The 12,858-nt window shown below is 40.9% G+C and overlaps 1 protein-coding gene across 1 annotated transcript; it reads left to right on the top strand.

Annotated features, from left to right (window-relative positions):
* The first annotated feature begins 1,506 nt into the window (after positions 1 to 1,506).
* Positions 1,507 to 2,163, top strand: LOC122522739. Its single transcript, XM_043644017.1, has one exon. It carries the CDS (start codon positions 1,507 to 1,509, stop codon positions 2,161 to 2,163), a length of 657 nt encoding a protein of 218 aa, XP_043499952.1.
* The last annotated feature ends 10,695 nt before the right edge of the window (positions 2,164 to 12,858 follow it).

Raw genomic sequence — 12,858 nt, 5'->3', positions numbered from 1 at the left:
GAGCTCTTAGTTTTTAATGGGATCCAGCTTGATAAGTGGGCCGCGAATTATCCAGAAGTACTTCCAGATGCAGTAAGACAGGTCGCGGAGAAATCGATCGAAATGATCAGACGGTTAAAACACTAGGCGTACGCAGGGTTCCGGAACAGAAGGAATTTAGGTTCGATTCGGCTAGCCTGGATGACATGGCTGCCGCCCATACTAAAAGATCGGTTTTATCAAATATCTCGCGTTTATTCGACCCCTTAGGATGGCTTTCACCGATTACCGTTGGTGCCAAGATATTGATGCAGGACATGTGGCTGTTGAAATGTGATTGGGACGCGCCGTTACCGTCGGAAATCCGTGAACGTTGGTATAGGTATTGTCAAGGGCTAGTTACATTGCCGTGTTTATCAGTAGGGAGGTGGCTAGGAAATAGCTCGGAATCATCTTGTCAGATACACGGTTTTGCGGATGCCTCTTCGGGTGCGTACGCCGCAGCGGTATATTTGCGTATTGACGAGGGTCATGGGAAGTTTCGCATGTCGTTATTAGCTTCTAAATCAAAGGTAGCTCCTGTTAAGACTGTGAGTATTCCTAATTTAGAACTTTGCGGAGCAGCTCTTCTTGTTAAGCTTTTTCTTCATCTAACTAGTTTGAACTTTCTACAGAAATGTCCAATTTTTGCCTGATCAGATAGTCAGATCGTGCTTACTTGGCTTCCTAAACATCCGTGCCATTGGAAAACCTTTGTCGCCAATCGTGTTTCGCTCATTCAAACTCAACTGCTTTCAGCTACCTGGTCCCATGTTCCGACTAAGGAAAATCCTGCCGATTTGGCATCGCGAGGAGTTCCACCGGAAGAGTTAGCTATGAGCGCTCTATGGTGGCAGGGTCCGGCATGGCTTTCCATGCCCTCCGTCCAGTGGCCACATTCGAGCGAAGCTGTTCGAATGAACCATGTTCGTTATAGCCCAAATGAGCCCGAAATCCTGACCCGATTCTCCTCCCTAACTAAACTTCTAAGATTTGTTGCGTACTGCAGGCGCCCAATTCTTCGGGTACGAAATCGTCAACTAATAGATACAAGTTCTTCACCACATTTTATTACCAGTGTTGAGATATATGACGCTCGAGTGATGGTCATCGTCTAGTTCAGGCAACAGCGTTCGCGACGGAGATAGGAATCCTGACGGCGGGCAAGAGATTGCCGAAAGGCAATCGCCTTTCTAAGTTAAATCACTTCATGAATGAGGATGACGGTCTCTTACGAGTAGGAGGTCGTTTGGCTAGTTCTTACTTATCTTTCGAGCGGAAGCATCCCCCAATTTTGCCCCAGAATTCATACCTTAGTCAATTGTTTGTGCGGCATGCAAACCACCAGTGTCTCCATGGAGATCCAACCCTGACTCGAGTTATCTGATGTCCCAAGTTTGAATATTAGGCAGAAATCGGCTAGTTAAATCGGCTATTCGAGCTTGTATACCTTGTCAACGAGCTAGGCCTCAATTAGCTCATTAGCTTATGGGTGAGCTACTATTGGATCGAGTGGTAGGAAGTAGGGCTTTCGCGAATTCCGGTCTCGATAATGCAGGTCCGGTACAGGTGCGTATGTCAAAGGGTCGCGGAAATCGTTCCAGTAAGGGTTACATTGCACTGTTCGTCTGTTTTGCTACTCGAGCTATTCACCTCGAGCTTGTTAGCGACTTAACCTCTGATTCCTTCATAGCTGCGTATCGTTTATTTGTAGGTAGTCGAGGTATTTGTCAGAATCTTTATAGCGACAATGCTACTAATTTCCAGGGGGCTGATAAAGAGCTTAGGATTATGTTCATCCGTGCTTCGGAGTTTTATCAGAAAGTGGCATCTCTTCTTGCCAACGGCGGAACGAACTGGAAGTTCATTCCACCCAGTGCTCCACATTATGGTTGGTTGTTGGAAGCCGGAGTCAAATCAGTGAAGCACCATTTAAAGAGAGTCATAAGGGAGCATACGCTCACCTTTGAGGAGTTATCCACAATCCTCGTGGAAATCGAAGCTTGCCTCAATTCTCGTCCTCTAGGGCCGCTGAGTTTGGATACCGACCTTCTGCGGGCGCTCACTCCTTCTCATTTTCTCAATGAGGGAGTTTCTACTTTGATTCATGACGCCGATTTACCAAAATTACCCGAGAACCGGTGAGGTAGGTTTCAACTTCTTCAGCGCATTCGAAATAATTTCTGGAAACGTTGGTCAATCGAGTATTTGGCGCACTTGCAGTGTCGCGAAAAATAGAGGGATCCTTGCGAAAACTTCAGAGTAGGTCAGCTTGTGTTAGTACGTGACGACCGATAACCCCCCTCAAAATGGCTATTAGGTAGAGTCACAGAGGTGCACTCTGGCCCCGATAGCTTGGTTCGAGTGGTCACCGTAAAGACCGCTACTTCTTAACGCCAGCGACACATTGCGCGGCTCTGCCCCCTGAGATTAGCAGATACACCCATTTAAGATACTCAATTAATAACAGCTAATTTTGGTTTGTCAGTTTGACGAAGGCGGGAGGGATGTTCGGTGAAATTAGGGTACTTGACCGTTTTGTATTGTGCGCGGAATAGGTTAGGTAGCGACGGCGTTGTGACATTAGATTGGTCCGTATTAGGACCCTAGATAGGACTGGTCACGATTGCCTTAGTTGAGTCCTGAGGGCGCGTGGGGGCATTAGAGATACATGTAGGACCGCCTTTAGCCTGCAAAATACATGTGCGTGCGTCTTGAGGTATGTGGGAGGCGAGATGCGTGCGTGGAGCCTGGGTCTCAAGGGCACACGCGGCAGACCAGATCTGGATAGCGAGAAAAAATGTTCGTTCTGGTAAAGGACGCCATATTGGCCTTATTGAAGTGAGAGCTGTTTCTTTTTTGTAGTGTTCTTCCAAGCTACCGATGGGTGAGTTTGAAGGGGTTGTGCATGGACACAACCGCGCTCTTTACTAAGGTTTAAGGGGTTGTGCATGGAAACATCCGCGCTTTTTACTACTTACCTTACACTGGGACATTACACTGGGACCCCCACAGATCTTAACGAGCTTTCGTATATTAGTAGCTTACTTTTAGGGTGTTATCGTGGTAAAGGGTTTTTCAAAATGTGCAGCCATTTTATAGAAAAAGGTTTAAAATTTTGATTTTTGTTGTATAATGTTTATATTATCTTAATTCCGACTGTGCATCAGGTGGCGCGCTAGCGTCAGTAGTAGCGTTCTCGCTTCTCGCGGCGTTAGTCAGTGTTCGATCCTTCGTGGGGATAGTGTTTTTTAATAATTTTTTTCTATCCGTTTTCTAATTTTTTTTTCATATTTCTTAACTTTTAAATATAACAGGAAAGGGAAAATTATTTATTACAAAAAAATTAGAAATAATAAATTTTTGAACATCTTGCGCAAATAATAAAGGAAAATTGATTACTTGAATTACAGTTAACATTTTATTTTTAACAGGTATATAAAAATAGATAAATCTTCAATATACTAACAAAACATTCGTATATATTCTAATCATTAACAATTTTATGTAGATATAATATTAGGTTCATGCCTTATTAAAACCAAATTAAAGAGAAATATTTTTAAACGTTCATCAGGTTTGTTTTCCAACAGATCTTTTAAAAAATCGTTGTTTATGTAATAAGTCATTTTTCATTTATTGCGCGAGATGTGAAAAAATTTATTGTTTTGAATGCTTTTACGATAACTATCACTCTGGAACCTGCGTCTAATAAATAATAATAGATGTAAAATAAATGTTAAAACTCATAGATATGTAGAATTTTTAATGGGAAAAACAGTTTTATTACAATTTCTAATCGTTATTACAAAACGCAGATCCTCTCTCTTACAACGCTCAACACTCACTACTCTTTGTCGCCCGTGCATTCATTCGTCGCATTCACACCGTCCTTTATTTCGTCCGTTGTATCAGGTTACTTAAAATCTAACCGATATTAGATATATAGCGTCTTTGTCGGCAGACCCAAAAGATAAGACGGCGACGCTTACCGTCTCCTACACTCGGCCATTCTGCAGCGGTATCTGTCCTTAAATACCGTTTCGTTTCACATTCATTCATTCGCATCAATTCCATTTACTCATATCCATTTACACGTCTGCCACAATAATCACTAATCGTCACTCGACTCACTATCACTCAATCCGACGTTTATACTTTCGACCCACGGTTTCATGTGATCCGCCGATGTAGAAGTTTGTAAAGGGCCCTCCGATTCGCCTACCTTACGCACCACATATCGATCATTACGCAAGGCTTTTATTATCTGATATGGACCCAAGTATTTCGATGCCAGCTTCAAGCCTGGTGCCAATTGCGTTCGCTTGATTGCCACCAAGTCATCCTCGTTATATCGTTTTGCTTCCTTACGTCGTTTGTTATATGTTTTCATATTTTCCCGCTGCACTTTCTGCAACTGGTCTCGAACAGCATCTCTGAGTTCATCGCGATCTTTTTGAAACTCCCGTAGCCACTCGGTCTCTATAATTTCTCGAATTTGTGGATCATTTCTTACTCTCATATGCACTCCAAAAAGGACGTTGAAAGCGGACGTCCCTGTGCTGCGATTTGGAACGGCATTTAAGCACTGTTGTGCCCTTCCCAAATATTTGTACCAGTCTTGGGGTTTTGGCGCCGCTAACTTGGTAAGAACATGAATAAGGGTTCTGTTTATCCTTTCAACTTGCCCATTTCCCCTAGGCACACCGGTTTTAATTTTTACGTGCTCAATACCTTCCTCTTTACAATACTCTCAAACTCACGCGCATAAAGACGGTGCCGCGGTCCGATATGATCCTTCTCGGGTTTCCGAATATCGCCGCCTGCTTTCGAAGCCTATCTAGAGTTTCGGCTGTATTTGTTGACCGAACCGCGTACAACCACACAAACTTAGAAAAAGCATCTACTACCACTAAGATATGTCTATAATTTTTCTTCGTCGAATTTAGCGGTCCCAGATGATCTATGTGATATACGTCCAGCGGTATGCTGCCCTTTTCAATAGGATTAAGGAATCCTTCCTGTTTACCCTGTTTTCGTTCCGCTAAAATACAACTTACACAAGTACGTACAACCTTTTCAATTTTTGAGCGCATATTCTGGAACCAATAATTCCGTTTCACTAACGTTTCCGTTTTTGCCGCTGAGAAATGCCCATTTTCGTGAACACGCCTAATTATTTCGGTGATCATTGATTTCGGTACAATTAATCGCATTTCCCCTTCGTCTTGTTTAAACAATAGGCCATACCTAATCTTATAATCATTAAGCTCATCTCGCTGCGCCAATTCGAAGAACTTCCTAAGTTCGTTATCGCTACGCTGCGCCCTACCAATCCTCACATTCACACTCTCATCGCTTTTATCTATTACCATGCTGGTCGGCAATGGATTCCGACTCAACGCATCGACATGCAACATACTTTTACCTGGTCTATGCTCTATCTCATTCGTATCATATACACAGTCTATCTTTAAGATTTCGACTACTTCCTCGCTGTTCTCCCCGCCTCCCGACGGTTTGCTAATTGCAATTTTTCCCTCTCTAATATTAATCCACCGTATCCAAGAATCAGTTCCTTCAAAACAGCATGCTGCATCAATGTATCGGGTACCACGGAAATTTCAATGGTATATTGATTACCATCAATCTCAACACCCGCAAAGAATTCCCCTAACGTTTTATTGTCCTCCGAGCCTATTCCACGAAATCTGATCTCATTCGGTTTTAATCTAGGCGATCCTATTTGTATGTATTGTGCGGCTCGCATTAGAGATATATCGCTTCCGGTATCGATTAGCGCGTCGATTTTCTGACCATTTATTACTACTTCTTTGTAATACTTACCACGCACCGATCGCGAGATATTACATGAATCTTTGTTAGTAATACGGTTTCTAGGGCAATTAACCGCGATATGACCAAATTCTCTACATTCGAAGCACTTCGTACCTCTACTCTTATATGGGCATTCCTCGCTAAAATGACTCATCGCACCGCAATTTTTGCACCTCAAACGGTTATCTGATACGTTATTTATCTTTCTTCTAACGCTAGCGTCTATGTTGCTTCGACGTGTCGTCGAGTTATCCATCTTCGCCTGTTGCGGGCGTCCTTGTAGCGATATATGCTCGAACGCGCTCAGAAGGGATTCCTTCCTTTTATGACCATGCACCCTTGCTTGATCTCGTAGCGATTGATCTGGTATCCCAGCGATGACGAATTCGATCATTTCTTCCTCGTCGATCTCTATCCGGTTCGCTAATATGATCTTCTCATGGAAGTAATCGCTAAAAGACTCGTCACGCTTCCAAACACGTTCCTGGAACCTCGTTCGCAAGGTCATCTTGCTGATTCGCTGATGGAAAATTTTTCGCAACTCAACTAAAAGTTCATCCACTGTGAGATGCAGGTATTCTCTCCGCGATCTAAACCACTCTAACGCTCGCCCCTTTAAACGCTGTACGATCATCACTTTCGCCTGGTCTTCGGTCAAATGATACATGTCACGCAGGTAGTTTACGTGGTCTTCCCATATTGTAAACTCATCTGCCTCCCCTTCAAAGTATCCAATCAATTCAGTAACAGCTTTTAAAGATAATTTATTTATCTCCGTTTGCGCAGGTGGCCGGTTCGCCTCTTCCAACCCGTACGACTGACCAATAGCAGGACTTTGTGTCCTTCGCAGGATCTCTATTTCCTTCCGCGCTAGTTCTACTTCTCGTTCCGCTATCTCTTTCTCTTTTCGAAAGATTTCCATCTCTCGTCTTAAAAGCGCAAGCTCATCTATACTCTCACTCACCGCGGCTACGGTTGTGTTCCGCGTTTCTTCGACATCCCTCCGCTCGCAATACTGTCTCCTATTACCCAATTTCCCGATGGATCAGCTTCCATAAGGCGGGCTATCAACTCGCTTTTAACACCTGTCGTGGCAAGTCCCAAAGTTGCCAACTTCTCCTTCAATTCCGATACCAAAAATTCCGAAGGCGCTTTACGTACGTCGCTCATGATTTTTTCTTCTTCTATACTGTTTCGCACACACGACTCTCTGTCACGCTGTTCAACGCTAATTCTTCACTATCACAAAGGTTCACACAAATTCACTATCGCAAAAGTTCACATCAATTCACTATCGCAAAACTTCACACAATTTCGCTATCGCAGTATTCGCTGTTGTTTTTCCGCAATCCTACTCTTCGCACGCTGTAGCTCTTCAATCCCGGAGGGGCCCCCAATTTTGTAGGATTTTTAATGGGAAAAACAGTTTTATTACAATTTCTAATCGTTATTACAAAACGCAGATCCTCTCTCTTACAACGCTCAACACTCACTACTCTTTGTCGCCCGTGCATTCATTCGTCGCATTCACACCGTCCTTTATTTCGTCCGTTGTTCAGGTTACTTAAAATCTAACCGATATTAGATATATAGCGTCTTTGTGGCAGACCCAAAAGATAAGACGGCGACGCTTACCGTCTCCTACAGATATAAAAAAATTATACATGAAATTGTTAATGATTAGAATATATACGATTGTTATTTGTTAGTATATTGAAGATTTATCTATTTTTAATACCTGTTAAAAAATAAAATGTTAACTATGATTCAAATAATCAATTTTCCTTTATTATTTGAGCAAGATGTTCAATTGTTGTCAAAGATGTTCATTATTTCTAATTTTTTTTTAATAAATAATTTTCTTTTTCCTGAATATATTTAAAAATTAATAAATATGAAAAAACATTAGAAAACAGATAGAAAAAAATTATTAAAAAACTAGCCCCACGAATGATCGAACACTGACTAACGGCGCGAGAAGCGAGAACGATACTACTGACGCTATCACGCCACTTGATACACGATCGAAATTAAGATAATATAAACATATATACAACAAAAATCAAAACTTTAAAACCTTTTTTTCAAAAATGGCTAGGCATTTTGAAAAAACCCTTTACCACGATAACACCCTAAAAGTATACTACTAATATACCAAAGCTCGTTAAGATCTGTGGGGGTCCTAGTGTAAGGTCCCCTTGTAAGAAGGAACACACAACAACCACAACAACTACGGCTAAAATTTCTATTGCCAAGCATCAACAAAGATACCAATACTTGGTCCAAAGAATGCATACCTTGCCAACTATCCAAAGTGCAATGACATACACGCATTCCACCTCAACACATGACATACCGGATGATCGTTTCAAACACATACATTGGGACATCATTGTAGTACCTGAATACAAGGGCTATAAATACTGTTTGACCATCATCGACCGTTTCTCCAGATGGCCCGTTGTTGTTCCATTAAAAGATATTACAGCAACAACCATCATTACCTCTCTCTTCGATCACTGGATCGCACATTATGGCACGTTAAAAACAAAAACAAATGATCAACGTTCATAATTCGAGTCATCCTTGTTTCAGGCCTTTACCAGATTAGAATAGACAACGTACAACACCATACCACCCACAATCGAATAGTATGATCGAACGATGGCACCGCACTCTTAAATCTGCATTAATGTGTTCATCAAAACCTTGGACAAAAATATATTCTACTGTATTACTTGGACTTCGCACCAGATTCCAATTATGTGGCGAGTGCAGTGGCTTCCGTCACATATTAAATAGAGCGTCCGAGTCGTACGCTCTAAAAAGATGACGATGTTTCGTCCCGGGAGCACGGCTAGGACTCATCAGTAAGGCTGTTCGGTGTGCTCCTTTTTTTTTTTTTTTTTTAAAGAAGTTTATTTGCTTAGATGAAATACATTTTCTTGTTAATACATTTTAGGCTGCATAACTTAACTTAAAAAAAAGCCTTAAGAATCTTAGATATAACTTATATCAGTAGTTTAGACCGCAAGTCTCCTTGATTGGAGCAGCTGGGGTCTATCCGTTTTTCCTAAATAAATAATTAGTGTTTATTTGTTCTCTAGTCACTTGAAAGTAAATATTGTTGCTTATAAATAATCTAATTTCTTTTATAATAAGACTCAAGTGGAAAGTCATCATCCAAAACCACTTATATAACTCGTTTCATGTTTTTGTACTTACAAACTAAATAAATAATATACAAACTAAAACTAAATTATGTACAAATATTTACAGTTCTTAATCTAAAAATTACACTGCACTATTCTGGGTGCAGCCTTCTTCTTAGCTCTTTACGATGCTTTGATTCATTGGTGAGCCACCAATATTTTTCGTTCAGCCTGTGATCGTCCATTTTATCTCTCGTCGGGAGAGCTTTTGAATAGGTAAAGTTAAACCATTTGAGTATTGGGTCATCTGCAGCATATTCAATCCTTTTATGTGCTTTGTGTCTTTTCCAATGGTAAATGGTTGGCACATTATGTTCGTCTTGGATGAGTCCTGCGTCGTCGAGCGGTAAAAATGCCTGGGGCGGGAGCGCACCAGTGTCGTTTCTCTTGGCCAGGTCGTCAGATGTAAACTTGGCCAGCTCCCTGACTGCAGGGTTATCGATTAGAGGTAATTTACTGAAGTAATCTCTAATTAGTCTGATGATATGTGAGTCGATTCTTGGAATGTCAGCAATGTTATATAACTCGGCATTGCTGACGAATTTTTTGTACCTAGAAGCTGCTGATCTGTAGGTACCTATGCATGCCCTGAGACATTTCCTCTCGAAGACCCTGTAGTTTTCCATAACAGCTGCGCTGGTATTCCACCAGATTGGCGTTGCATATATTAATATTGGCCTGACGAGTAGTAAGTAGCAAATAATTTTTGCTCTTTACTTAGATTTTTGTTATAAAAAATTCTGTTGTTGGCCTTGAAGGCGGCCTTGGCTTTGGTGAGTTGGATGTCTGGATGATTCCTGATTCTCAGTAGCTGATCTATATGGACTCCGAGATACTTGACTATTTTTTTGTGTGGTATTTCTATTGGTTCGCCTGTGTTTGGTGATGGAGTGACTATTTTAAATTCGTCGATTTGTAAAAGTGCTTTTTTGCTGAGATGATTGGACTCTCTTCTAAAAACGGCCGTTTCACATTTTTCTGGATTCAAACGTAGGTTCCATGTTTTATAATAATTGTTAATTTTATTGACCAGTGTTTCGAGGTCTTCTTGAAGTTTTGCTGGGTTTTTACCAACTGTTCCTGCGATTATATCATCAGCATATGCGACTGCAAACAGATTTTCAGACTCGTTCAGGCCAAATGATTGAAGCAGAGCCATTGTGTAGATGTTGAAAAGTAGTGGGGAATTAACAGTTCCCTGTTGAAGCCCTTCCAAAACTTTGTAGCTCTTTTTTGATGTGTTTACGCCGTCCCATACACTGAAAGTCCTTCCCAGGATCATATCCAGTATGAGTAGCGTGAGCCAATCAGGAAAACCAAGTTTAATTAATTTTAATGTTAAGTCATTGATCCAAACTGAGTCGAAGGCTTTCTCAAGGTCAATCAGCGCAACTGCAACGCGTTGATTACTATGGAGGTGATTCAAAATTGTGTCCACAATTTTGTGAATTGCATGCGTAGTGCTATGTTTGGCTCTAAAGCCAAATTGAAGATCATGCATTATTTTCTCCTCAGTGCAGACTCGGACCATGTGATTGTTGATAGTCATTTCGTACACTTTACCAATGTTAGAGGTAAGGCTGATTGGCCTGTAACTCGTAGCTTTACTGGGATCTTTACCTTTTTTCAATATTGGAAGAACTTTGGCTGCTTTCCATACGTCTGGGAAGTATGCATGGTTGATAGCATTGTTGAAAATAATTACTAGATCAGTAATTAATCTTAGAGGTAGGTGTTTTAGGACTATTGACGGTATCTCATCTGGTCCGCTGGACGTTTTATTTGGGAGCTTCCTTAGGATTTTTGTTAGCTGTGTGATGTTTATAAATGGCTGTTCCTTCTTATATTCTTCTAGAGCGTCTTTTTTAGTGTTGTTAAGTACATTTGGAATTATAAAGCCCGATGTGTTGGGTTGGTGGCACTATTTTCACTTGAGAAGTTAGTAATTGTAATACTTATATCTCTTCTTGTTTTAAGTAGATCTTTGGCTGCTGACGCTTTGCTGTCCACCATTTTTTTAGCCTGGTACCAGTATTCAAATACCTTGGAGCATTTATCGATTGATAAAAGTCTCCAATGATATTCAGTTTATCAGTTGGATCCGTGATTATTAGTTCGTTGTCCACAGGTGTAGCTTTCGAGAAGTCAATCGATCCATTGAGACATGCAGGGTCATCGTTGTTGATTTTTTGGTCAGCTATTGAGATTGGATTTTTCTTCCTCAGCAGTTTATTTATTTTTGGGAAGAATGCTGCCGGGTCTTTGTGATTGATTTGCTTGATCTGGCCTCTCCAGTATTCTTCAACTGCTTTGTTGAACTCTCTTCTGAGCTCAGCTTTAATGAGATTAATGGTGTTCTTTAGTTTTGTTATTGCTACTTGCTTGTGTGGGTTTAGATACTTTGATAGCATGTGCAGTAGTTTGATAGACTCTGTTTTATTTTTTGCAGTTTTTTTATTCTGGAGTTGAGGTATTTCAGGATTCCCTCATCTCTTTTAATTACAGGAGCAGTTTTTGATATAGTGGTAGTTATGGCTGACGTTATTTTTTGTATACCTTCGTCAATTTCTTGAATTGAAAGGTTTCTATTATCGGGGAGATCTTGTTTGTATTCATTATCTAGAACTTTTCCAAATTTCTTCCATTTAATAGCCCGGAGGTTTCGTCTCGGGCATTGCAATACAGTCTGTTTTTGTAACTCACTGGGGAGGATTGCAGAGAACAGGAGTGCTCGGTGGTCACTGTCATAGTCAGCAGTTGTGATTTTGTTGTTTGCAGTGAGACTTGAGAGTGCGATGTTGGTAATACATACGTCTAAAAAAGTCCCCGCTGTAAATGAGGGTTCATCAGTGGTGTAGATTGATGCTCCAAATTTTTCTGCAGATTCTGCTTCCCAAGTTCTTAAATATTTACCTCTTTGATTTCTTTAGAATCACCCCATTCCCTCCTACGAGCATTAAGATCTCCCGCTAGGATGAAGAAGTGATTTTGATTGTGTAAATTTAGTCGTTGGAGGACATCATTTAGCTCTTGGATGAATATCTTTCTATTAGAGTTTGTGGCGTAGGCACTGATGATAAATGTTTTCTTTTCTAAATGTTGACTCGGGAGCAGTTGGACTATGGTGAATTCCAGTAGTTCATTTTTTTCAGATGAAGGATATTTGATATTTGATGTTTAATATTGTTTTTAATCATTATCGCCGTATAATATATAATACCTCCTCCTTGTTTAGAATTAGGACGGTCATTCCTGATGACCGTGTAGTCATGAGACTGTATGTAATGATTTTTTGTGAGCTTGGTTTCTGAAATTAAAACTATATCAGGATTGTATTGTTCGATTCTGCTGAACAGCTCGAATCGTCTAACGTTGTGCTGAAGGCAGTTTGCATTATGCCATGAGTCTTATGACAGTTGAATGACCAGGAGGTCCACTAATTTTGTAGTTTCGGAATCGTTGGAAGAGGACTTACTCATTCTCTGGCGTTAACGAATCCATAGAGGAAGTCAATCCTCCGTTGTTTTCCGTTACACTGCGGTTGAGTGTGGCATTCATTTCTTTAATAGCACTGGCGAGACTACTAAGTTCTGATGTGATTTTTAGCATCCAATTATGTTGGAATTCTTCATTGCTGGTCTTCTGAGCCTGTTCCTGTTGCTGCTGTTGATATTGCGGTTGAAGCCTGTAGGCTTGTGAAGTCTGGCCACAGGGTGGCTGTGGCGGCGATGGATTTTCCTGGAACCAATTTTGTTTATCCTGTGTTCTATTTGTTAATGGAGGAAAATGT

This window comes from Polistes fuscatus, unplaced genomic scaffold (assembly GCF_010416935.1).
Source record: "Polistes fuscatus isolate 324 unplaced genomic scaffold, CU_Pfus_HIC Scaffold53, whole genome shotgun sequence".
In the NCBI taxonomy this organism is placed as follows: Eukaryota; Metazoa; Arthropoda; class Insecta; order Hymenoptera; family Vespidae; genus Polistes; species Polistes fuscatus.
This window is presented reverse-complemented; position numbering and strand designations above follow the sequence as displayed.